The sequence below is a fragment of the Micromys minutus genome, assembly GCF_963924665.1.
Source record: "Micromys minutus genome assembly, chromosome: 12".
Classification (NCBI taxonomy): Eukaryota; Metazoa; Chordata; class Mammalia; order Rodentia; family Muridae; genus Micromys; species Micromys minutus.
The window spans coordinates 30,479,239-30,505,681 of NC_137981.1; the positions used below are offsets into that span (position 1 = coordinate 30,479,239).

A 26,443-nucleotide genomic window follows, 5' to 3' on the forward strand; every position below is an offset into this window, starting at 1 on the left:
AGATTTTGCCCAAAGCCACACAGCAAAATAGCAGACCCTGGTGAGCCAGAAAGCAGACCAAATGGTTTGGGTCCAGGGTAGTGATGCACCTTGGTTTGTGCACAGAAGAAAATTCCCAGCTTCCTGCTCATGGCACACTCCAATGGAGGAGGAAGGAGGGACAGCCAGATGACCTCTACTGGACCAGAGTCCTTGTAAAATGTCAGGTGGTGAGAGTGTCTGGACCTCCAGTGTTCTACTAGGACCCTGACACCCTGAGCATAGTGAATGGGAACCTGTGCTTTGGTCCCTGGGCTTACAGATGAGGCGGCTGAAGCCAGGAGAGAGCCAAGAGTCTGTCCAAGGAATACAACAGCTCCCTGCAGCATCTACCTGGGATGCCAGGGTCCTGCCCCTGTTAGTGTTCAGTCCCTGCTACCCTGGTCTCCTATTTCTCAGCCTCCACCCAGCCCTCTGGAGCTGCTGGATTTGGGCCCTGCCCAGTAGCCGTGGTCTCTTCAACGGTGGTGGGGGTTGAGGGGTGGGGGATGGAACCTGGAGGCATTGCTGTGAAGCCCTACTGAGTCATTTGAACGGAGCACCCTGAGCCTGTGGAACCTTGAGGTTCTAGAGTAGCTGAACCCTGGTGCTGAGAAGGGGCTGATTTCATAGATGCCTGTGAGGGCCACAGCAAGAGTACTCAATGGTGTCAGACAGACAGGATCCAAGGGCTCATCTCATCCATAACACTGTCACAGCCTCATAGGTCACCAATGAAAATGTTGAACCTCAGGGAGGTTCCGTAGGTGGCCAAAGGATGCACAGCTAATGAGAAAAGTTACGAGTCAGGGTTGTTTTGGTTTGGTGGGGGGAAAGGGGGGAGACGGTGATTGTTCTTTTCTTTTTTAGTTGAAAGCTTTGTCCTTCCCTCTGAACCACGCTTGTGGTGAGTGTGTGGGAGTAAGCCCTTGAATCTGTGCTGTCCTCAGATCTGCTAATGTAATGAGAATGATAGAGTCTAGGTCTTAGGAGGTCTTGAAGAGCCCAGAGTGCTTTACTGGAGATGGAAGATCCCAGAGAGAAAAACACATTAGGTTCATTACCCCCTTCGGAGTCACAGGGTGCAGGGGGGGGGGGGAAGAGCACTTCTGGGACAGTCATAGCTGTTCTTCAGGACATACAACAGCGCAGGAAAAGCTTCCCTCTCCACCCAAATGCGCATGGATGGAATCGTCCTCAGGTCTGTCCATGCCTCTCCTATCTGGAGTAAGCAGACATTCTTTATGTCTCTCCAGGAAAAGTCACTAAGGGCCCATGTCCCCTGAAGATGGGCTAACAAAGATGTTCCAGGGACTCATCTGGTCTGATTTTCCTTCTGACTAAGAGACCCACATCAAGTCTGGGGACACTGTGATGGCCTTGGGAAGTATCAGAAGAGCCAATGAAGGAGGTGGAGAGAATTACTCATCCCAAACCTCATTTATAAGGAAACAACCCAGAGTATGCCTGGTGGATGTGTGACCCTCTTCCACTGGGTTAGTCAGGGACCCAGGTCTCTCTCCCTGGGGTTCCATCAACTGTTGATGTTCAGAGTCAGTGACAGGAAGACACAGAAAATTCACAGTGGCTTTTCAAAACCTCAGACTCCAACCTCCCAATCTCTCACCCTGAAGTATACGACACTCCCAATCTCCTCAGTGGATAGAACAAGTTCTCAGGTTATATATATGGAGATATATGGAGACTCTGACAATACAGTGTCCCATTAGGTGGCCATCTTCCCATAACAACCCCATACTGATGCAGAAGAGAGACTGGAGTCGATGGATGAATACTTGGGCCAGACTTAAGTTCTTCAAATTGTCCATTCCTTCATCTACAAAGCAGAGTCACACTGCTAACTCAGGTGGTCCTTGAGGGTCTTAAACAAATGAAAGAATGAACCTTTAGTATCCGACAAGAATAAATGTTATCAGGCACAGGCGCACATAACTATAATCCTAGAATTCTACCTTGAGAGGTGGAATTGCAAGTTTGGGGCTAGCCCAGGCTACATACAAATGATAGACTAGTGAGTCAGAGAAAAGAAAGAAAAGGCCAGAGAGAGAGAATGAGGGAGAGAGAGCCAAAACTTACCTTCCAATAGCACTTTAACATTTTCAATTTCCATCTTGAAGAAATGGGTCTGTGCAGGTGCCTCCCTCCTTGCTCAAGCAACCCAGGTTTCCTGGGAGCAGAAGAAACCCATCCCACCAAAGGGATCTCAGCCTTGGCCTCTTTCCTGCCTACACTGAGGCTACTGTGCTACCCTGTCCTACATTAATGCCATTGTGAGTCCTCCAAAGGGCAAGGGTCTTCCCAGGCCAGGAGTGCTTCCTGCTTGGGGTCTGCAGGGTGCCTCACCTCACACACCCAGTTTAGCCAGGTGGGGGAGGGGCAGGCTGGCTAGAACAATACCACTGATGGTTCAAGGTCTTGGTTTTTCAACTAATCCCACCTTTTTTGGTAGGTGGTAGGGCAGCCTTGGGGGTTAGATCACATCATTTAAATATTAGCTCTAAGTGGGTGGCTGCTTTTGTTCCTTGTTCTATGTGAGGGCTGAAATCAAGACTTCAGAGGACATGGCCTTGACTGGCAGAGCCAAACCTGGGGAGGGAAGGCCTCTTTGAACAGCCATGGAGCAGTTAATGAGATCCCATGATACGTGTTTGCACAGGAAGTCTTGCCTTTCATTAATTCTTACTTACACTGCAAGTATCTAAACACACAATAACAACTTCAAGGCTTTCACTGTCCGGTGCCCCCACCCCGCTGGGACATCTAACAGTATCCGGGGACAAAAGTGTGATTGACATACATTGTCATACATGGGAGATTGCTGCTGTCTTCTAGCAGAAACCTGTCTGGAGTGGCACCAAATGTCCTATGATGGGCAAGAGAACCCCTTATAAGAGAAACATCTGAAACAAAAATGTCACCATGCTGAGGCAAAGAGCCCCTGAGGAAGGAGCAGTGGGGGTTGGGGGAAGGGAGAGTACTCTGTTTAAAATGAAACAAACTAAAAGCAAAAGGCAATGGATGGGCCAGACCAGCTACAGTAATGACAGCTGCTTGAACCTGCTATACAAGTGCCCAGCCCCCATTCTTCCTGGCTTTCAAGCCAGAAACCTAAATTTTAATGTGAAACTGTCTCTTTTTAAAGCCCACATCTAATATGCCTTCTTTAGAAATCTCATGCAGGTTAAACAAAACAAATCAGGAGGCACTGAAATCAAGGCATAGTTAGGAGCCAGGGCCACTAGCAAGGAGAAAGGCCACTCCCACAAGGGGCAAGTATTAACAGTACATCTTAGAGGAACCCTCAGGCCTAGGCAGTCCCTTGCCCTACCTACTCCCCTCCCAGGCAACATTTGTTGTGCTAGGAGTCTGTAACAGAATCCTGCTTCTGTGGGTTTTCCTACCCAACAACTCTAGGAGCTAAGCTTCTATTCTCCCGCACCACACCCCTTTTTTTCCAGGTGGCAAAGCAAATGTCACTGTGAGAATCTGAGCCCCACCTGTCAGCTCCGTATCTGCTCTTGGCGAGGAAGCCAGCTTGCTGGATCTCTGGTGTCTGCACTGAAATACAAACAACAAGCTTAGCCTACTCTAGTCCACATACAGTGAGCGGTAAATGTCTGTGGTCTGATCAAGCCACGTTCTCCCAACTGCTCAGAACCTCAGCCCCACATTTAAAGCTGCATTTTCCCATTGGGAGTGAGGTCCTTCTCCGGGTCACCATCAGATCTTTCAACCGCTGGGAGGTGGCCTCGAGTAGGTGGAGGCTGGGAGTATTGGTAGAGCTGCACAGGGCAGATTTCCTCCAGAGAGCCACCCAGCCTGAAATTCCAGTGGTGCTGGGGTGGAAGAACCCCAAGTTAAGAAGCTCATGACAGTCTCTGTGTCATTAAGCAACCGGCAGAACATTCCAGTTGATTCTGTCTGCTCTTCCTCTCAAACATGTTACTTCTCTCTCCAGCTCATTCTTTTGTTCCCTGACCCTGGAATTTTATGGTAATCCCTTCTCTCCACTCCAAATGTCTACAGAGGAGAATTATCTAGCAAGAATCTTTACATCTCAGCTGTAGCAAAGCTAAGAAGGAAAAAGGAACAATTAACTGGAGGGTAATGAAAGACCAGCATTAATCTACAAAAGACATCCTTGAGGTTCAAACATAATGATCTCTCATGCCAGAAATCTTAGTGCCTTTTTAAAATTCTGAGGTCCTCTGCTATTTCCAAGCACATCACAGACTCAGATGAATTCAGCCTCTCTCTGCTAAATACACACAAAGGAGCATGCTAGATTTCATAAAATGATTTTAATAGAAAAGTACAAGATATGAACAAAAATAAATAATCTTTATCTTCTTTCTAGCTCAGCAAAGTGAAAACTGTATAAAAATTGGTCTAAGATGTTTCTCCTTTCTTTGAAAATGCTATCCAAACGTCTAGATTGGCTCACATCGACCTTTATTTGCATCTACTTTATGAAGTTCACTAACAAAGGTATTCCCATAACATAAAACATTATCCAATCATCAGATTTAAGTGTAAATTCTATGTTAACAGGCAAATTGGAAGATCCCTTTTATAAGTTTAAATTCTCGGGTCTCTAAATAGTTCCGCAATAAGAAAAAAAAATCATCTTAAACCTTCACAACATGGCATCTTGTTTACCGCTCCACAAGGAGAGGGAAGACTAGAGAATGCTTTTTAAAACAATAAATATTTTTAAAGTATGCTTTACAATAACAGTGCAGTGCTTTGGCGCTATACCTCCAGGCCTATGTGCATTAAATGTGGACCAGAAGTTACTAGCAACTTTGCCATCCTCACCCTCTACCTATATTTCAGACCGAACAGTTATTTCAGGTTCCTTACACTGGTGACTATTAACTAGTATTAACACTAGTATTAATACTAGTTAATACTAGTTAATACTAGTGATCAAGTCAATACAGCTCTTGTCCACAGGTTGTGCCATCTGGCTCTGGGGCTCTATCTGAAAGGTTCCAGTGGCTTGAGTAAGGTTGCAGAAAAAGACACATTGGAACTGGGTACTGGGGAAATCCTCTGGGGGTGGGGGAGAGTGTGGGCAGGCAGCTGTTGACCTAGGCAGCCCTGGAAGGTCAAGAGCACAAAGAAACAGGACTGGAGCAAGATATAGCCTTACCCTGGAGCCCAATGCTGACCATTTTGGACATGGTTCTGCTTGCCACTGCCTGTATTTAAATGTTTCATTGATGTTCCTCTACTGGGAAGGTCTTGAATGCTCTCCAGGATGGGAAGGGAAAAGATGCTGACATTGCTACATCGAGTATATGTTTTAGCAATAAAGAACACTGGTCAATATACAACTGAAGAAAAACGGAAACAGATGTGTGTCCTAGAGCCACAAGCATTTGAATTTGCCCAGAAATGCTATTTTAAACACTCTATATGTTGGTCTACTCTATTTTTGTGTGTGTGGAATAATACATTCTTGGTTTCCTTTAAAGGTTTCAATATGTTACAAGGTTATCCGGAAAGAAAAGGATTTTTTAAAAAAAAAAAAAGGCAAAGAGGGCTAGCTAATGTATCAGTCTGCAGTCCTGGCCAGATGCTAGTCTACATTTCCAGAAAGCAGAAGGCCTTCTATTAACTGCATGGCACACGAGGAATCTTATGTTCCTGTTCTCTGCAGATCCTTGCTTTCTTTCCATAAAGACTGCTTTCAAATGAGACATAGAGATGCCTGGTCAACCCAAACAGAGAGGCACAAGAGTTGTGGTGGCAAACACAAGGATACACACAGACATGCATGCACACATGTGTATCATACACATGTACAAGCATGTGTGTGTCTAAGCTGAAAAGCTGCTCGTGGATGAAAGCCATGAGCCTTTTTGGTTCATCTCTGAGATGTTACAATAGCAACACACTCTAAAACAATTAAGTCACATGCATAATGCCAAAAGAATGTGAGCAATCCTGTGACCAGCTTTAAGCCATCTGCTTGACTTCTTTCTCTCTTTTTGAAGGAACATATATAGGAGAGGAGAATTCCAATTTTGTTCTAATATATATACAGAGACAGCTCTATTGAGATTTCCTAACAGTTCACTTTTGGTTAAAAAAATTGCTCTTCTGTTATTTGAACACATAGCTGCCCTAGCTGTCTCTTGTGGCTTCAACTAAAAATATTTCTCTACATGAATTAGCTGAAGGACAACTGAAACCTCTTACCCACATACAAGTAACATTTTATTTTATAGTCTATCTTCCATTGGCATAAGCCTTTCGATGTTTTTTTTTTAACCAGTGAAATATACAAATCACACAAGACAGAAATATGTACATTAAAAGTACAGAATAAAGGCCATAGGGGATGTACAAAATATCTGAATGTCGCGTAGAATATCTTACATTAAATAGTTTCTTTTAAAGCTAGGATTGTTAAATTCCACTCTGCTCATAAAAATGAATCACTAAAAAAAAAAAATCTGATTTAACAAATAAGAAAGAGAGAGTACTTCATGGTTTTTGTAGAATAAAAACCAAAAAGTGACATTTTAAACTAAATTAGTGCTTTTCTTTCCATTTCAAGATCTTTTGCTTGCAGTTCACTGTAGCTGAGGGGAAGTGAATATTTTTGGGCAATAAGTTAAAGGCCACAGGACTGAGGTGACCAGAAGGCTACCAAGCCCATGAATGGATACATATATCTTTTCAAACCTTGAAAAAAAGATCAGGCCACAAAAACAACAGAACAGATGTTACTTTTGAAGCAGAGGTGCCCTTCTTTTAAAACATTGTTTAAACTAGCTATCTATGTGGTGAGCTGGTTTGTTTCGGGAACTCAGATCAGTCCTGTCTGACAGGACAGTCACAAGTCCTCCCTGGGAAAGGAGGTAAGCAAACAGAGAAGAGGCTGGTGCTCCTGGGTTCTGGGAGCCTCACAAAGTCCAGGACTGTGACGAACCACAGTGCCCTCCCCACAAAGAACACCAGAGAGAGGGTGGAGAACGGGTGGTAGACAGGAAACAGAAAGGCTACTTTCTAACCAACATACATTCAGGACAGGAGCCCCGAGAGCTTCTTCCCAGTCTTAGCTTGCTTCCTGGTGTTTGTGGTAGGATCGTGTGGAGTCACAGGCCAATGTCAAAACTCAAAAATTTTGGACAAAAAAAAAAATTCCCAATTAGAATGCAATGAAGAACAATGCTCCAGACAGAAAGTCTAGAGCAAACTGTAAATCTAGATCCCAGACTGTACCGAGATATAATAATATCTATATTTATATATGTATATTTATATATATGTTATATACAAAAAAAAACTGAGATATCAGGCACCATTAAACCACATCCCTCCCCCTTATAAATGCAACTGTTCAAGTACACTAGGAACAGTTTTAGGGTACACCTGCAAGATAATAGGAAAAGCACAAAAAGAAAGTCAAAACACAGAAATATAACAACCAAACAGACGCAACCCCTTTGTGGACTCCTTGGGCCAAGTGACATCAGCAAAACATGTCACGTTACCGTATCTCCAAAGAAAAGCCGTAGAGAATAATCCCTAAGTAGCTGGTTTTGAGCATTGCTCCTCGGGTACAGTTTCTGCCCTATCAGCCATAAGCTTTCACCAGAGCTGCCATTTGGAAGCATGGCCAGCAAAGTCCAGAGAGGGCTTGGGGTCATGTAGGAAGATGACTGCCAATATCTCCCCAGAGAGGCGTTCTGCCCTTCTGCGGTGCCCAACTACATGGGATTTTCTTGTTGTCTGTGTAAGGGATTCGTGGGTAACGTTTCATTTTTAAGAAAATAAGATGGCTTTCAAAATAAGATTTTTTTTTTGTCAAAATCCCTTTGTGGACAAAAAGTATGGTATTAAGAATCAGCTGGGCTAACGCCATAAGATTATGGCCTCAGTGTAGAAAATTTCAAGTTTTCTAATTTCTGGGGACTGCCCTCCCCCGACCCACCAGCTCCCCAGGTTGTAAGAACTGTTAGAAAAAGGCACATCAATGAACGGAGTATCTGTAGATGAGATATAGTAACATACATGATATGCCTGATTATGAAAATATGAGATGCTTGCTCGTACCTTCTTAAAGATCATTCTAGAAATACAAAAAAGAAACCCAGAGTGTCTCATATTCTATATTTTTGGCATATATGTATATTTAATATATCTATATTTAAGATCTTTTGTCTTGTACCAGGGCACCTGCAATTCATTTAGGTCACAGGGACTGAGTCATTCATGGGTCTGTACCGCCTCTTTCCCCTGGATACCACCCATCTCATAGGACTCTCTGTTTCAGAAGAAAATAGTTCCTACACCTTCTAGATGTGAACCCCAACTGCACAGATAAGTTCAAATACGTGTTATTTCACCTTTATCCTGTAGCATCAGAAGAAAGAAGTTTCGTACTAACTTTGCAAAGATCCTCAAAATAAATATTTGTCTTAGTTTCCCCCACTATTGCCAAATATTAATTATAATATTAATAATAAACCACAGAGTTCTTAGATGGTAACAGAAGGAAAAAGAGAAAACCAACGCATGGTTCCAGTTGCAATTCTTGGGGGAGAAATAAAAAGAACCAGAAGCACTGTACTTTCTATAAATAAGTGAGTCCTGGGAGTGGGACTGGGTGATAGGCAGGCACACCACTATTTGCACACGAACTGATCCACAATCTCCGTGCACTTTTTGCACTTGACGTAGCAGCACCAGTGAAACTTGCAGTGACAGCGTTCGGTCTGCACCGTCTTAAACTGGTCATAGCCACGCCCACAGCACATGAGCTCGCAGCCGTCCATCCCCTCTGAGGTCTTGTTGCACAGGCGTCCCTGCGTGCCCAGCGAGCCAGTGCTCTCGTTGCGCACACAGTAGTCCGGACTTGGGTCGATGTAGACCAGGTCCTGCGTGGTCGGGGAGTTGAAGCGGCTGTTGACCTGTACCAGCTTGCCCCGGCTGTTCAACCTCATGGCCGCTGCGCTGTCATACTTCTCCTTGAGGGCATCGCCCACCTTTCGGAAGTCTGCCAGCTGCAGCCAGCACGTCTTGAGGCTACACGAGCCAGACACTCCATGGCACTTACAGGCTACATCTGCCAGGTTGTATACTGTCTGTAGGAGGAGGAAAAGGGGAATGTTACTGTACTATTCCCTAGAGGAGCTAAGATGCTGGCAGGAGCCTTTGTAGAGGCAGCCCTAGCCCTTGGCTGAATTAAGGGCTGTGTTACTCCTCCATTCCCCACCGCTATTGCATTGCCTTCTTTGAAATCCTGCAACGCCTTAGTGTCTATAATTTCATCCACAACTATCACATTCAGAGAGCAACAGAGGAAAAAAAAATCCCATTGGCCTCCAGTTTTGTGGGAGGGAAATTTTACCAGTACAATGAAATCTCCATTTCTTGCCTATTCTATCTGAATGCATACCCACATCCAAGCCTCTGAGGGACATGCTACATTATCTGAGGAATGGAGGCCTAGAGAGATGAGTTTCTGCCCAACTACTGGCCAGGATTTGAACCAGACGGTAGGACACAAAGCCCATGTTCAGTGACTTGGTAAGTGCTGAGCTAGAAAGGGGTCCATCCCCAGTGGGGTCAGGGTTTCAATGTTCACCCATTCTACTATTGACTATCTAACTATCTTACCATCTAACATATTACTGTGTTATCTCCACTGTCGGGACACCTGCTGTGACACCTGTGACCTCATCCAGTCATGCTAGCAGCTTCTGGCATGTGCAGAAACAGATAAAATAACACCCACCATAGCGAGAAGGCTCACGTAGGTCACACAGCCAGATTGTAGGAGAACTTGGTCTGGGTTTCATGTCTACCGCTATAGGACCTATAGTTCCTACTCTGTCTTATCCTACCCTAGGTCTCACCCATGGACATAGGATGTCTGACTCTGCCCTTGAACTTAGGCAACTAGCTGCCTCTTTCCAAACCTGTTTGGCAGCTTTGGATGGTACCAACTTCCTACACAGGAGGATAAAATTGAAGGAGTCAAAAAAGCACTTGGCACTCCAAATTCACTCAGTAGACCTGTCTTTCTCTAGGGTGATAGGACCGTGGCCCTGGGTTTTTGCCCAGTCACCTCAGGCCTCCCAGGAGCAGCGCTCATAGGTCTGGCCCCACAGCCGTGTGCCCAGCAGTCTGGGAGGTGGTGGTTGTCTATTTATAGTCCTGACTGCCCACAGTTCCTCATGCCAGTGACCTTCTAGAGTCATCATGGTATGGCAGTGCTGGCCAGGGCCTGTCCAGAACCCAGCGATGCGTCCGCCCAAACCTCCTTCCTCCAAGGAATTATAAGGACTTTCTTTTAACAGGGGCCCACAGCGCTTGCCATAAAGAGTTCCAGACTGTGGAAGGTTTTGCAAATATATTTAACCTTTGCTCCCTTTTTAAGGAAAACCAAAAGCTAATGCCCTAACAAGTGTTAATATCATTTCCTGGCATAGTGTACTGTATAAGGAACCCAATGTCCACTTTAGAGAAGAGCTGGTTTCTGTGCCTCTTACTAACTAAGATCCTTCGGTTCATCATTCCCATGATGGAACAAAGCCAAAGACTCGGCACATCAGAAGATGCAAGTAACAGTATCAAGGGCAACAAAACCAGCAAAGTCACTTTTCAACTTCTCTGGGGGTCCCTCTTGCCACTTGGAAAGACTTGACCCTCTCCTGACAATGGACAAGCCCCTCGGGTTTTTCTCTCTAGGAAAGAAGAGATAAGGAAGTTCCAAAGATGGCTAGGGATAGTTCTGGTTGGATGTGCCAGTTGGATCCTACACAGAGGGGAAGATGCCAAGAGGGTGGGATCTTGGAAATGTGCCCTTAGGGGTTTCCAGAGAATGGAGCTAGAGCCCTCCCCTGCAATCACACATGGGCTTATGACAATGACAATCTAGAGAGAGGAGCAGTCCCTAAGGTGGGAAGCCTGAGCCAATACATGCTGTGCTTTCTCTGTGGCAACTACCTATCCCCTCAGGGAAGCATAAACAAAATCTCATTGACACCCTCAGATATGTAGCTTTCACTTCGACAGGAAGTTAGCCAGAATTATCTCCATGATCTGTGGCTTTCCTAGGGCCTAGTACTCTGCAGTGTTTAATAATTAATGTATCATGTATCAAACACTGACTAAGCTAAAAATCTGAGATCGAACCGAAGGAAGCACTGGTCTAAGTCAGATTTCTAACAGTGTGGCCTTAATGCCTGACCCCACGTCGTCTTCACAATGACTGCAAGTGGGAGTCATCACCACAGCCACTGGAAGGTGTGCAAATGTGGACACCGAGGATCTGATTTTTAAGCATCTCCAGCGGCCACTCCCCGGGTGTTTCGGCCCTAAGCTCTGATGCATCTGTTTAAAGTGTGTCAGCTGAGGCTTCCAGCACTGCTTTCCTTACAAAGCCGGTAAGTAGTTGGCCTCAGTTTCCCAATCTGAGAGACGAGGGCGTGGAGCCAGAGGTTCCTTCCAATCCTCCGTGTTCTACTCTGTGATTATCTTCCTTTTTCCTCACCCCAAAATACAGAAGAGTGAAACCTCTGACCAGAAAGTCCCTGGCACCTACCCTGGGTTCTGTGAAAAACTAATGACCCTGGTTTTCAATGCTGCCAAAGTTAAGAAACATTTTCACCCCCTCATTTTAAAGCGGCCATAAAGCGCCATGTGTTTAACCGCAGGGGGAGAAAGGGGTCTTTTAAAATATCTTGGAGTAGCTTTTCATATCCCTACCAGGGAAAGGAAAGAGGGGGAACCAGAAGGCTCAAGAAGCTGGGGACAGACTGTCAGTTTCTCTTCCTGTAGAGCCATCCTGGATTGGCCTGCTGGTCAGACTTAAGAAATGCCAAACTGCTAGAATGTCTGTCCTTTCCCTAAAAAAAGCCCTTTGGAAAAACTTTCAGCCCATCCGAACTGCCACATAATGCCACAGACAGACAGGAAAAGGAGAGTCCAAGCTAGAATGAGGCCCTGCTCCTGTGCTTTCCTCAAACTGAAACCCAGCCACAATTGGTGACCTCTACTACCCATCAGTGGGACCAGCTAAAAAGATACACAACACACTTCTCAGAAAACAGCTGGATCTCCGGAGTACATTATAGATCATTCTATCCTGAGGCCCATAAATGAGGAAGTGACTTGAGAGAGAAAGAGAGAGAGAGAGAGAGAGAGAGAGAGAGAGAGAGAGAGAGAGAGAGAGAGAGAGAGAGAGAAACCTTTAATCACAGCACTCATCAAAGAGGCAGAGGCAGGTAAATCTCTCAGTCAGAGGCCAACCTAGTCCACAGAGTACCCTGACTTAGGAAGTGGGGGGCAGGAGGAGGAGGAGGAGGAGATGGAGGGAGGGAAAGAAGAAAGGGAGGAAGAGAGAAAAGAAGAGGGAGAAAGAGAGAAAAATAGAAAAGGAAAAAGAAAAAAGCCTGGGAGAAGCAGAGCCGAGGAAGATAGAGGATGCCAAGCATACACAGAAACCCCAGACATGAGTATCCCAAGAGACCTAACCTGAGCTTTAGCGACAGGAAGCCCTGGCCCAGCTCCTTAGTGTGTGGAGAAAGGGTGGGGATAGGGGTGGAGATAAAAGGTAGTGGGGGTTGGTGTGTCTTGGAGAGTATGGCACTCACCCTGCGGCCTGCTTCATTGTTGTGCAAATTCATGAGGTTGCGTGCGCTCTCATAGGAGCCCTTGGCGTGGATTCGCTCCCTTTCTCGTGCGTCCACGAACTCCTTGGCGAAGCGGTAGCCATAATCGATGTTGTCCCCGCAGCCACCCCACAGCCAGTCCCGAGGCAAGTCCTTGGGGCGCGCAGCACGGCTGCAGCCACAGGTCGACAGCTCGCCCTCCCGGCATGCTCGGCTCATGGCATTCACCACCCCAGCAGCGCTCACCGCGTACGTGAAGGCTGTCTCTCGGCTGCCTGCGGATAAGGATGAGGGGTCATTAGATTGCCTGCCCCACACAGAAGTATAGATCCTGCTGGGAAGAGGGGAGAGAAGACGGAGTGCCACTAAAGCCCCTAACACACTGGCCTGTGCAGGCTGGAGAACGCTGAGAGAGCCCCAACATACACCAATCCTTAGAGAGGTAAGGGTCCCAAGCACATCAGGTCTTGGACACAATTGTGCTGGGGAAACCACTGGTCAAAATACCGAGGGCAGGCAAAAACTAGACAGCAACCCCTGGGGAAGCCCCAAGACATAGAAAACCTGGATTATTTGATAAAGGAGAGAGAGCGCCCCAAACATACCTCAGCTGCTATTTAAATAACTGAACAGGCAGAGAAAAACCTCAAGCTGGTGTCCCATACCCGAGCCCCACCCAAATGTACACCCAGACCCTGGGCCCACCTTGAGGCCAGCTCAGAAGGATGGATACAGTCACACACAGCATCAACAAATAACAAAAGAGATAGGGATACCCGTATCTGTTGGGATGTTTTAGAACCTAGGCAGGACCCCCAGCATTGCTGCCTTGGTTTTTCATTAACCCCATTTGAAGATATTCAACATGTCCTATTTCCAAACACATGAAAGAAGTCATTGAAGGAAAGCTCAGAACTGGGCTAGGCTTTTTTGCCCTTGTTCTGATGTTGATATTATTTTTTTGTCTTGAACAGAACACAATTCGCTAGGCTTAGAAACCTCTGTGACTCTCAGGTCCCCATCCTCAGCCAGAAAATTCCCTGGGGAGCCACAGATAGTTTTCTCCTGGCACCCTCTTTGTGTAGCTATAATCTCTTCCCCCGCTGCTGTGGGACCCCCTGAGCTCTCCTCTCATTTCCACTCCATATAACAGTTCTAACCCTGCCCTAAAATTTTCTCATTTGAGAATGAGCAGGTAAGTTTTTTGCTGTTTGCTGTTGTCTGGTTGTTTGGGTTTGTTTTTTTTTTTTTTTTTTTTTTTTTTTTTTGGCTTGGTTTGGTTTGATTTGGTTTCTCAAGACAGGGTTTCTCTGTGTGGCCCTGGCTGTAGGGAACTCACTCTGTAGACCAGGCTGGCCAGACTAAAAGATCTGTCTGCCTCGGCTTTCTGGGTGCCGGGATTAACTTATGTACCACCACCCCCTATACAAGAAGGAGCAGTTAAGTGTAAAACAGCCTCCTCCTTCATCTTGGTTCCATATCTACTACTGCCGTGCACCACTGGACTGTCCTAACCTATGCTGGACCCATGGCCTTTGCCTTAAGTGGTGAGAAAGCAACAGAAAGAAAAAGGGAACAGACTCCAGTTGAGTGGGGGAGCGGAACATGTAAAGGTCATCTTCCCGTAGAACACTCATGGGAGCCTTATCCACAGACACCAGCCTGAGCTCTACTTGCATAGAGAAGTTTCGAATGTAACAAGAAGCAACTTGACAGACAGCTGCACAGTGAGAGAGGGTTAACATTCTGCCACTTGAATGAAACTGGGCCTGCATTTAGGGGAAAGACTGGTATGCCTCATGTTCAAAAACCAACTGTAAAATAAGGGTATTGATATGGATACCCACAAAATAAAGGTCCCTTCTGATGCTAAAACCACCTGTACCAAACTGGGTTCCTCATACAGTTAGAAAGCTTGCAGGCCATCTTTATGAAACAGGGACAGAACAAAGACAGCTGATCTCAGCCAGATTCAGCCAGACCCAAAGAGAAGGTCTAACCAAAATGGTCCTGCTGATTCTCCTGCCTGCCCTCTCCAGGAATAGTTCTGTCACAGAGCTCACTGGGGCCATTTGTGATCCCCAGGAAGTACTGTGGTTTCAAGTCTCACACACACACACACACACACACACACACACACACACACACACTCCCCTGCTGCATTTAACAAATGAATAATTTGAGGAGTATGCTGGCGTTTGGCAGGAAGATCCAACCAGAGAGTTCCAGTGGGGCTTTACATCTGTCTAGTTCAAATTAGACAGCAGAGTGCATACATTGGGGGAGTTGAAAATAAGGAGGAGGGCAGACAGATGGGCGGAGTTATTTGAAGATTAGCACTGATAATACGGAAAGTGTGGCTGGAGCTGCAGAGGGTTACAGAATAAAACTCTTGTGGGTGGAGAAAGAGGAGATAAAAATGATGCTCTGAGGACAGAGGAGGATGAGACAGTGCCCTTTGGATGCACAGAGCCTACTGGAATACAAAACACAAATCACACACAGCTTTTCTCCTCCCAATAGGTCTAGCTCAATCATTTCGATTTTCATCCAGAATACAAAGCCTGGGAGGAGTCTCTAAGCTAATTGTTGACTGTGGAAAAACAGCAGTTTGAAGAGCAGAGCGCTGCTTGGCTGAGGGCAGCCTCTGTGTCTTTATGGTTGCTCTTTTGGTTAAGTCTCCCTCTGCATGAAATCTAGGCTGACTTGGATCCTCACATCCCTTAAAAATGGTGCCTTCCTGACATCTTTTCACAGTTTAGAAACAAAGACAGGAGAGAGACAAAGGCTGGTAGGAAAGGCGGACGTGGTGAAAAATGAGAATGTTTCTAAAATGAAGCTAGGGGCCCTTTAGGAGGCGGCTGTGAGCAGTGCCTCCCGGGCAACTGGCACCTTAGAACAATGAGCCTGCAAAGGGGTCAGAGGTGGCAGCAGGAGCTTCTCAGACACTGGCCCCTCACAGGGTCAGGATCTCACAGGCCAGTCTCACTCTTCACATCCCTGAGACCCTGAGGGTTTTGGAGTGACCTGGGCACACCTTGGGCACCAAAGGTGTTTTCAACTTGTCCCAAAATTCACTGACTTCAAGCAAAGCCTGAGCCAGGAAAAAGAAGGCCAAGACTTCTTTGCATTCTTGGAGTTCAGTCTCTGTTCCTTCTCATACCGAAAATGTATTATAGTTTTCCTACTCTCCTTCCCTCCTTTCCAATATTAAGAAAAAAAAAAAGAAAGCTGCCAGGTGGTTTTCTGCTTTAAGACAACCAGGTACTTGGGAACCTCTGGCCAGTGAAGATGCATCCTGTGCTTCCTGGAGCATCAGATGACCCACCCACACTGGTCACTCACCTCACCAGACTGTGAGAGGGCGCCACACAGGCAAGCCCCACCAGCCAATCCCTACCAGAAAGTATCACACAGCCAAAGGCCAAAGAGGGGACTTACAAGGGACAATTAAATGCAGGCATTTGGCCTTGAGGATGCAAGCACTTTGAATCTTGAACCACGTTTAAAATGAATCTTTCAGCAGAACTTAGATTCACTCAGCAAACGAGAGCTTATTTGGTACACTCTTGCCTGGAGCAGGCCTCTTGTCAAGGATGAGGAGGGGGAGGAGGATGTCAAATCAAAGCTATGTTCAACTGAGTTAGTTCAGTTAGAGCCCTTGCAACTGCCACCTTCCTCTGGCCTTTTTTGACTTCTGTCCCTGTGAGAACACAGTGGTTTTAAAGGCAGCAGAGGTGCTTATAAAGGAAATACCCAACAACACTTGACATTTAGATAGAATTTACAAGGAAGTTTTAACTTTTCTCTTGAACTTTCAGAAGGCAGAAGTCCCTACCATATCCCCTATTTGGCTACCTTACAACAATCTATATCCAGGGACCATTCCTGGTTCCCTAGGCTTTGCTACTCCAATCCGACCCCAGTATATACATTAGCACATTTTAATCATTGACAGAAAGGACAAAGCCCCGTGAACCTTGCAGGCTGGGGCTGCAGGCTGTTCCCCCTCTGGATTAGAGGAGTGGTTTCCAAACCTGTGTTATTTTAGTTTATGAAGTCCCTTGGCTCAAGCATCCACTGACAACTCTTTTTTGTTCTCAATGAATGCACTTTTTAGGGTTTTCTTTCGAAAGTATTTTATCCATCTGTGATGGATATTAAGCCAACTCTTTATCTCCAGTCAGTATAAACAGTTAATTGCCTTGATAAATTGCTTCTTACTTTTGGAGTCACTGCAGTGATATTAATTATAAGGGCTTGTTTGCATAAAACTAAAGAGACCTAAAATATTCACACTAGAAAACACACAGGGCCCATCTGTCAAGAAGGATCTCAGAACCACTGCTCAAAACCACAAGCAAACTGAGTTTTCAATTTCTTTTTTCTTTTGGTCCAATTTAAATGCTATCTCCTCCCCCTGAATGGAACAACAAACTCAACAACATATTTAAAAATTAAAACTCAAGCTGTACGCAAAAACACTTAAAATTGTTACTTCAAAGTTTCTAGGTTAAAAGCCGAAGTGTGTATTTTTCTGCCAGTTGTCAAAGATCACACACACACACACACACACACACACACACAAATTGTATCATTTCTTATTAAAATTCTTTCTTGGAACTAAAAATAAAGCTTTTAACTTTATATATCTCTGTAGCCCCAGGAAATGTCTATATTAGGAAAATTAAAACCTTACTGACTGCATTGCCAGTGTTCTGAAAGATGACAACTTGGGCCATTTGGGTTGTGGCTTGAGACACTTATAACCATCACAAGTGTTTTTAGATTTAAAGGGGTTTAAATGGCTCAGCTTTGCCCTATCTACTTTTGATCAATTGAAGCATGCATCCCGCTTCTACTTTAAACAAGCTGCATTTTACAAAAATGACGTGTCCCAGGGAATGATGGGACCTGAGGTGTCCCCCTCCTGGTCTTGTTCAAGGAGTTAGAAACTACAATCAGAAGTGGGGATCAGAACTAATACCATTCTGGAAAATGACACAGTTCCCCCAAGCCATCACCCAGGCTGTAAAGCAGACAACTCATCAAGCATTCAGGCAACTGTGCCAACAAAATGGATGAGCGTCACAAACGCTGTCCTACCTATTTGCATCACCCTGCCAAAGACAGAAGTGTTGTCCACGGTGCTGCAGTTCCATCTCCGGTGCCTGAACTGGTACTGGCATTCCTTGATGCCCGTCTTCGCGCCTTCTCCAATGTACTGCATGTGGTCCTGATACAAGTGGCAGAGTTTCTTCTGTCCTTGAGAAAGTCCTGCCAGCTGGCTGCAAAGAGGCTGTGCACCTATGATATACACTTCTGACATCTGAACAGGGTTATTCATACCTAGGGACCTGCAAAGGGGAGGGGGAGATGTTCATTCAAGATTTACGTGAACTCTAGAGCTCCCTCCTCCCTGAAAACATGTCAGCCATACAGGGCTTGGAGCAAACAGATGCCTTTTCTCTCCTGTTTGTCCGAATGACAAAGTATGAGAAGGGCTTCATAGAACTCCTCTGTTTAAACTCTGCAGAAAACAGAGGGACTGTGCACTCCCTTCAGTCCGTGTTTTCATTGCCTTTTTCTCCAGTCACCGCATACCTGAACCAGTATTTCTGAGACTCACTAAGAGAAGGGGAGGAAGGGGAGGTTTTCAGAAACCAGCCACGGCTTTAGAGAAAATGACTCCATGCCTACAAACTAGATGAATCCTCCTCAGAAAATTCAGGAATCAAAAGTAGAGATAATTAGGTGGAAGACAGCAGTACCTTCCGAGAAATGGAAGTTCGGATGGAGATGTGTACACAGACTGAAGAAAAGCCCCAGTGTTTTTCAGACGCATTTAAGGGGATTCTTGAGTGAATATAAAGGCTCCAACCTAGGAAATCCAGTGACCAGATGGCACATTTGACAGAAAAAAAAAATTCTACTCTATTACCAGGGAGAAAATATCTAGAATGCCTACACACACAATCCCCACAATATACTGCAGTCCAGAGAGAAACCATCATTTAGGGACATTTGACGATTTCAAGTTCACCCCCCTTTGATCAAATTTCAAGTGCAAATACTCTCTACTTGGGGGTCAGATGTCTCCTAGGGCTCCATCGATTCAGATACTGTGGGTTAATAACCTCAAACGACAGAAAAAAAAATAAAAAGGGAAACTCATTTTTATTTGACCTGGGAGGAGCAGCAAAAGTAAACTTTATAGAGAGGCTTTCGATTATTAAAGACGTGCTTTTCCCTCTCGGTACACGACGTTACTGCAAGCCCACGTCTCAGCAAGGGCCTCTTAGAAAAGGGCTGAGATTTAGATATTCGGGTTCTCCCGTGGAACTGAGTGTATGGTTTTCAAAATGAGGGGGTTACAAGAAAATTCACATTTAAAAGCTCATAGAACATATACCCATCTATAGTAAACGAGTGTACCCATGTACACTCTCCGGCTTTCAATTCTAAAGCATAGTGCAAAGGAAGAATTAACTTACCACCAAGAATTAGCTTCTATTACAACCTGGGCGAAGGAGAAAAATGTGGCCAAAGCCATTAGGATGAACTTGGAAGACATGGCACCTCCAGCGGTCCCCAAAGCCATTCCCGGGCTTAATATTCCAATGGGCTTCTGGAGAGGGAAGAAAGGAGCAGATGTTTATTGCCTTCAGATAATTTTCAAGCATACAAGTTTAAACAACGGAAACATCCGAGGTCTCTTAAGTTTACTGTTGATTGACTGCGCTTCTCCTCAGTGAGGTTTTGATGGCAAGATATAAGCAGTTTCTTTTTCCAAATTAATCCACCCACGCAACCTCACCAGGAAATCTTATTTCGCTAGGATCCTGCGCGCGGGACAAGCCAGCGATTACAAACATGTCTCAATGCTGTTGAGTCAAAGCCGGGGTACCAGGTTTCCTGCGACTTCCAGTCCCGCACCCCCTGGCTTCCCTCTAGTTTCCCCGCTGTGCTCGGTCCCTCCTAGAAAATTCACTCGGGAACTCGCCACCCTCGTCCTCTCCCGGACCTGGGCCGGAGCAACAAGTGGAGCCAGAATTAATTCCATGGGCGAGAGGAGCGCAAAGGCGAGTGGAGCGCACTGCCGGAGGCTGCCGAGGAGGCGGGGTGGCCGGCGCGGGGGTGGGGGTGGGGGCAGGACGCGGGAGGGAAGGGCAGGGGGTGGGGGCGAGGCCCCAGGGACCAGCGCGGCGCGCGAGTGCCCAGCTGGGAAATGCAGCTCCGAATTAACATCGTATGTTTTATAATCAGTTTACGGGGCCGATTTTGGGAAAGCCACTTCCAGATGGGGAAGAGCAGCCTGGATTTCCTTTAGGATCTGCTTCAGCCAGTTTGGGGCGGGGAGTAGATGGAGTTGGGGGTAAGGGATAATGAATGGGAAAACGGTCGGCTCTCCCACCCCAGGGAACCCGGAAAGCCTGCCCCCTCCTGCCAGCGGCCTCCTATCTGTCTGAGAGGTAGAAAGAAGTATCTGGCTTCAGTGCTTTCAGGAGAGGATCTTTCCTCTACCCTTCCCTTCCCTTGGACCCCATTATTCTGACTTTTTACTCTCCCTCTGGCCCCCACGTCCAGCAGCGGCTGGGGGCGGAGCGAAAACCACCGAGAGCCTGTTGTTTCTCTTGGAGCGGTCCCCATGATTTCATCGCACCACCGCGGGCCTGTGTCTTGAAGCACACCGCTACCCTGCCTCCAGTCTAGCCTCCCTGGCCCAAGTTGGGTTCAGTTCATTCAGTTCCAAAAGGTTGGCAAACGGGCCGAGGCGACAGATCCCCAAGCGGAGCCAGCTCCCAAGCATCAGCAGTGCCCCTGGCATCCAGGGCGCGGGGAGCCCGGCGAAGTTTCCTTCCTGAAGATATTCGGGAGCAGAGAGTTCTCAGGCTGCTCCCACTGGTGATTTTTCCACCTGCAGGCGGCGGCGGAGAGAGAAGAGTGTGGGAGTGTGGGTAGGAGGAGCAGCTTTCCAACGTTCCCCTTTACCGTCTCTGATAAGTGTAACTCTGTGATGCCCGAAGCCCCCGAGGGAGCCCCTTCTTTTGGAAAGGCAAAAAAAAAAAAAAAAAAAAAAAAAAGTGAACCTCTTCCAGGCGAAGGCCTTGCCGAGACCAGCTCCGTAAAAGGAATGGAGGGGACCCTGTAGGCAGTAGAAACGCTAAGGGGCCCTGGAGCAGGAGGTAACTTTCCTTTTCGAGCCACCCCTTTGGCTTGGACACCTCCGGGCTTCTGGTAGAGGAGCTTTTGTGCTTCCCGGTGCCAGCTAACCAGTGCTCTGAGCCTAGGCTCGGCGGTCCCCAAAGCAACGCAAAGCTGGGAACGCAACCTGGAGAGAATGGAAATCTGGAGTTTCCCCAGTCTAAGAGAAAGAAGGTTCAGTCTCCTTCCCTACCCCCGCCTGAAGTGTCAAGTTTCCTCCAGGGGAGGGGTGGGCTTCAGGGTCTTTCTTTGCACGCGGCCCAGGCTGCAAAGGCTAGAGTCCCCAGTGGAGGCTAAAACCATGCACTAATGTGTGTGTGTGCGCGCACACACACACGCACCCCACATTCATACACACCCTCGTGCACACTTTTACACACATATGCACAGACACACAGGTTGCAAAGGGCTCCAGCTCTCAAATCGCGGCGGGTCTCTCTAACTTTTGGAGCTTCGCAGCGGGTGGGGCGCGCGGGGCGGGGCGCGGGTGGTGGAGAAATTGATAACAGATTCGGCGGATTACAGGGAATCTCTTTGTTAGAGCCGAAACCACACAAACCGAACCTATCTCGGCCCGACACCCCCGGGGCAAATCCACCAGTTCCCAGAACCCCGGCTAACAGCGAGTGAGCCACCCATTTCACTCAACTCCCGTCTCCTCGGTTACAGAATAGGGGTATCCCAAGGAGATTGAGCGGAGAACCCCGTGAGCTGCATCTGCCTTGGACCCCCTGCACTTGCCTGGAAACTACTCGGTTTTCTTTCCTCTCCAGTCTGTCGCAGCCCCACAAATCTGAGCGATTCAAGGAACTCACAGCGAACTCACTAAGGAACACCTCCACTCTTGAGTGTAAAACATCCGACCGGGTGAGTTTAGGAGAGATCCGAAGCGAAGACGACGATGTGGAAGGAGAACCCCGCAACAGGGTTAAAACAAAAGTTCTGGTCAAAATTATCCAGAAAACGAGCCAAATGTTTTCCAATAGGGGCTCGGGAAAGCCGACCGAGAAGCTGGGGCATCTGTCCTTGCCCTGGCGTACAGTGGAGGGTGCGGGCTTTTAAGAGGTGCAGCGCAGGGGTGAGTGAAGTGAAGGAAAAGCATTTGCGGGTCTTGAAGCCAAGGCAGCTGAGTCTGGATGCTGCTGCTTTCCCACAAAGAAACCCCCAGAGCCTTCAGACTGGATGAAAGGTGCAGGCAGTAGTGCTGAGCTAAGGTACCAACACGAGGGAGAGGGAAGTTGGTGGGAAAAGGCGACTTCCTCAGTCTAGATAGTTACAGGATACACGCAAAAGTGTTCAGCTACCAAGTGCAGAAACAGGCGGTTCCTTAAGGCGAACACCAGAAAGGCTAGGCACAGAGTCTCTTTTGAGGGTCGGGGCGCGGGGCGGGAGGTGGTTCGGGAGGTAGGGGACAGTTGCCCTACTTTACAGTCCGGCCATTTTCTTCTGCTAGACTCTACATTTAGGGGCCACGTCTGGGAGTGAAAATGAGAGATGCCAACTAGGCGGAAGACGAGTGACCCAGGCTCTGGGTGGCGAAAAGGAAGATGGGAAACTCCCAGATCTCCGTTCTTGAAGGGATGGAAATTGAACAGTATTCTCCAGTCTGCTCTTTCTCTGAACCAAGAAGACGAATGGAGAAACGAGGGAGGGAAACTACTCGGTCGCTGGCACAAACTTGGTTCTCCTGCTAGAGAACAGCAGAGAGAAAGAAGACCTTGAAGAAATGACCAGTAGGGTGTCTACTTAAGGGGGAGTAGACAAAGGAAGCATTGCTCCCCATCTTTCTGGCCTGGACCCAGCTGAGCTGTAACTGTCCCACTCCATGAGTACGTGTGGCCAGGGTACAAGCAGCAGGCAGAAATAGCCAGTGAGATAAGCCGGAGGTTGTCTGGAGCTGCAGTCAGGGTAAGAAACCTGAAAAGTTCCCGAGTGACCCAGAATTGCCAGGAGGTCACAGAACAGTAATAGTCCAGAAGATAAACTTCGCCTCCCTTTCCTAAGCCTTGCTGATGTACCCCAGGGCTCTCCAGGGCCCACACACAACTACCTCGCCCAACTCATCACAGAGTCAGCTGTCTAAAACTGAGTTGTGAGAAATTAAAGATCAGTTCAGTCCCCAATCTCTACGGAGAAATTTTTTTTTAACAGACGAAGTTCATAAACGAAGACAAATCAGTTTTTGGTTTTTATGTTTAATAGATGAAGAAGCAGAGGCTGAGAGGGGGGAACAACAAGCTTCCAGGACCAGAGAGCCAGCCAGGGCCACACCCGAGGCCTTCTGCGGTGACACCCCCTCACCACTGACTTAGGGTCCAAATCCTTTGTCTAAATTGCCCAAGGCCTCTTTGGTGGTTTATTCCAATTGTCCTTTTCTATTCGAAGTTCAGGGCAACACAGATTGTCCCCTGGCGGAGATCTTAGAAGGGTCTTGGGAGACTGGGGCTGAGTAGTCGCCGGGGTGCCAGTAGAAGTATTGAATCTCATAGGGACCTTACTTCTAGATGGCCAACAGGGGGCAGCCGGCACCGCGCGGTCGGTCAGAAAGGCCGTGTTAAAGCTCAGTTTTACAGGCACGTAGCGCGCCCCTTGTGCACAGGAGCGCTCTGGAAGGGAAGACTAGGGTGTTGGACTGGGCCTCCTTCGGAGGATCTAGGATCGAACCGCCAACAGGGCTAAGCCGGCTTGTCAAAGACTCATCTCCAGCTCCCCAACCTCCCCCTCAAGCAGAGCAAGGGGTCTCAACATGTCACCCATAACTTACTGTCGCTGGGTACTCACGACATCACGACATTACGACATTGTCTCCCCCACACACATACACACCTCAAAAAAGCCTCGCCTGATGGAAAATGTCTTGAAACCAATTCTGGCTAGGTGTGCTAATATCGTCAAGACAGCGGAGAATAAGGAGGTGCGACCTTGTTGCCGGGCCCAAGTTACTTCCCAAGAGCAAATTGTCCATTTAAAGTACGACCACGAAGCCGTGACTCGGACAGGACATGGAGGGTAAATCAGGGCCTTAGAGGCACCAGAGTTTAAAAAACCCTTTCTTTGAAGAAAGAAGGTTGTTTGCTTTTAGGAAACAGTTTCGTTCCGATTTTCATCTTACTCCCTACTAGAAAGCTGGAAACGCGAGATATGAAGTAGAAATGGAAATTGTTATCGAGACGTGGAGGGCAACCAGAAGAAAAGTTGTTTGGAAAATTGCTAGTTATATCCCAAGACGAAACGTTAACTCTTTTGTAAAAGTGAACTCTCGGTGACCCTCAGAGTGTGTGACTCGGCTTTAACATACAACTGACAATTAAAACAAACACGAGTTCACAAACTAACCCCCGCCCGCTCTCGCAACGCAGAGGCCCTAGACTCTCTAAAGCACTAGGCTGACTCCGCTCAGGGGGTAGGATTAAAGCCACTAGGACCACTACTCCCCGCCCCCAATGCTGCAGTAAAGGACCTGAGCTCACCCAGAGGCCGCTAATAAAGCTAATAGCGCGACCCCGCTCCCCGCGCGGGGTGCGCTCTGGCCCCCCGCCAGGCACTCTTAAAGGCACAGGGGCCGGGAACGCTCCGGTTACTCGACCTGGAGAGCCGGGAACTGGGCCCTGATCGGAGGTTGGGGGTGGGGAGTGCGTTGCTCTAGGATAGGTGGCCCCTAGTTTCCCTCGTCTCTCAGCCTTTCTCCTAACCCAGTCCTCATCCGGCCTCAGATCTCCAGCCACACAATCTCCGCGTGCCGGTGAAATGAGAGTTTAATATATACTCGATGAATCGAATCATTATCCTGTTGCTGAAATACACATAGTAAAACTACACTCCCGGTTCTCGAGGTAAAAAGGAATGCCATCTGGGACCAGAACTATCTTTTCTGCCCTCGCTCTTCTCCATAGTTAAAAGGTTTGAAGAATAGCCTATAGGAAAAGTCTCCAAGGACGCAGAGGCAGTGTCCCCAGAGTAAGGGAGGAAAAGATAGGAGTTCCTGCCAACGATACTGGAGTGTAGCTTTCTCTAGGTAGTTGGAGAAATGGAGGGGATAGAGAGAGAGATTTAAAGAGTTCGGTTAACTTTGAAAAGAAAAAAAAAGAAAATAAGGAGCGTCGGTGCGCACAGAACACTTACCTTCATGGCGAGGGGGAGGGGGCGCGGAGAGGAAGTCGCCACCCGAGCGAAGGAGGCCGAGGAATCCAAGCGAAGCGTCGGGGTTAAGCCTGGGGGGACGATCCAAAGCAGGACTGTGGAGTCCTCCTGGGCGCGTCGGGTGGGCGCAGCGACCCGGAGCGGAAGCTAGCACTGGCACCCGGGCTCGGGCTGCGGAGCTGGTATAGCGTGGAGATGTGCCCAGGAACCGAGAGGGCGCCGGCGCGCGCGGGCGAGCAGCAAACGCAGGGCCGAGCGGGGACACTGTGCAGGAGCCGCGGGTCCGACGAGGGCGCGCAGGCGACTGTTCCGCGGCGAGGCGCTCCCTCTCTAACGTCCATCAGCGACGGCAGTAATTAGGGCTTTCCAACCCCAAATGTGGGCGTGATTGTGCAAAAGACTTTACAACAAATAATAAAAAAAAAAATTCTTCACAAGAAGGTGAAAAAAAATGCCCCACTACTCAACTGTGGCCCGAGGCGGGGAAGGAGGGGGGCAATCCCTGTGCCCAAGATGCCCCCAGTTCATTCACACCACGAATTCTGCAGACTCCTGGCGGCTCACGCCTCCTGATTGTCAGCTCCTCCTCTCCGGGTCTGTGGCCGAAACGTCTGCTTCCAGGGGCTGCTCCTGCAGCGGAGTTAGTTAGTGGACGTCTGTGTACACACAGATACACACCCAAACACACCACACACACACACACGCACACACAGAGAGAGACACAGAGACACACGCGCGCACACAGACACACACATACACAACGGCAACAGCAGCAACAGCAACAGCAGCAACGGGGCCACAGAACAATCAGGCACGCATGTTTTTTTCTCCGGGAGATGCCGCTGAAATCGCACAAGTCGCCATCAGAGCTGCAAGAGTCAGCGCCAAATTTTGTCCTTTCATTTTAGAGTCTGGCAAAAACCAGGCGCGAAGAAAATGGGTTCAAGGCAGCCCTGAACTTTCTGCCACTTGGTGGCTTAAGCCGATGATGGACAGCTAGCCCGTGAGGGAACGTTGGCTTCCCCCGTCTGGTCCCCTTCTTTCTTCTTTCTTTCTTCTGGTTAACCTTCTTCTTTCCACCCCCTCCTTTCCAGGGCGAAGAGAGCGAGAGGACGGAGGGCGCGGAGCTCCGCGGCGGCGACTCAACTCCAGAGGTCCATGGCGGCCAAGGCTGCCCACCTCCTCGGTGGTGGCGGCCAGGGTCGGGGGGTGGGGGGCGGTCCTGGGGCCCGGCTGGAGGCCGCGGAAGGAGCTCGCGATGCAGCGGCCGCACAATCTGGACTCCGGGCGGCGGAGGCGGTTCCTCGGAGCCTGCAGCAACTTTCCACGCGATGCGGTGCCCCACAGACTGACTGCCCCAGCGTAGGGACCGCGTGCCCCCCCACCCCCCGGCCCTTCTGACCAGCTCCCTCACTTTCGCCCTC

General features: G+C 48.0%; 1 protein-coding gene across 1 annotated transcript; it reads right to left on the reverse strand.

Moving 5' to 3' along the window:
• Positions 1 to 6,287: 6,287 nt before the first annotated feature.
• Positions 6,288 to 26,170, reverse strand: WNT5A (Wnt family member 5A). The gene is made up of 5 exons (XM_080926213.1): positions 25,002 to 26,170; positions 19,169 to 19,302; positions 17,781 to 18,031; positions 12,657 to 12,949; positions 6,288 to 9,140 (listed from the first exon to the last, which is right to left on the reverse strand). The coding sequence occupies exons 1-5, from the start codon at positions 25,005 to 25,007 to the stop codon at positions 8,682 to 8,684; spliced, it is 1,143 nt and encodes a 380-aa protein (XP_080782339.1). The 5' UTR covers positions 25,008 to 26,170; the 3' UTR covers positions 6,288 to 8,681.
• Positions 26,171 to 26,443: the final 273 nt, after the last annotated feature.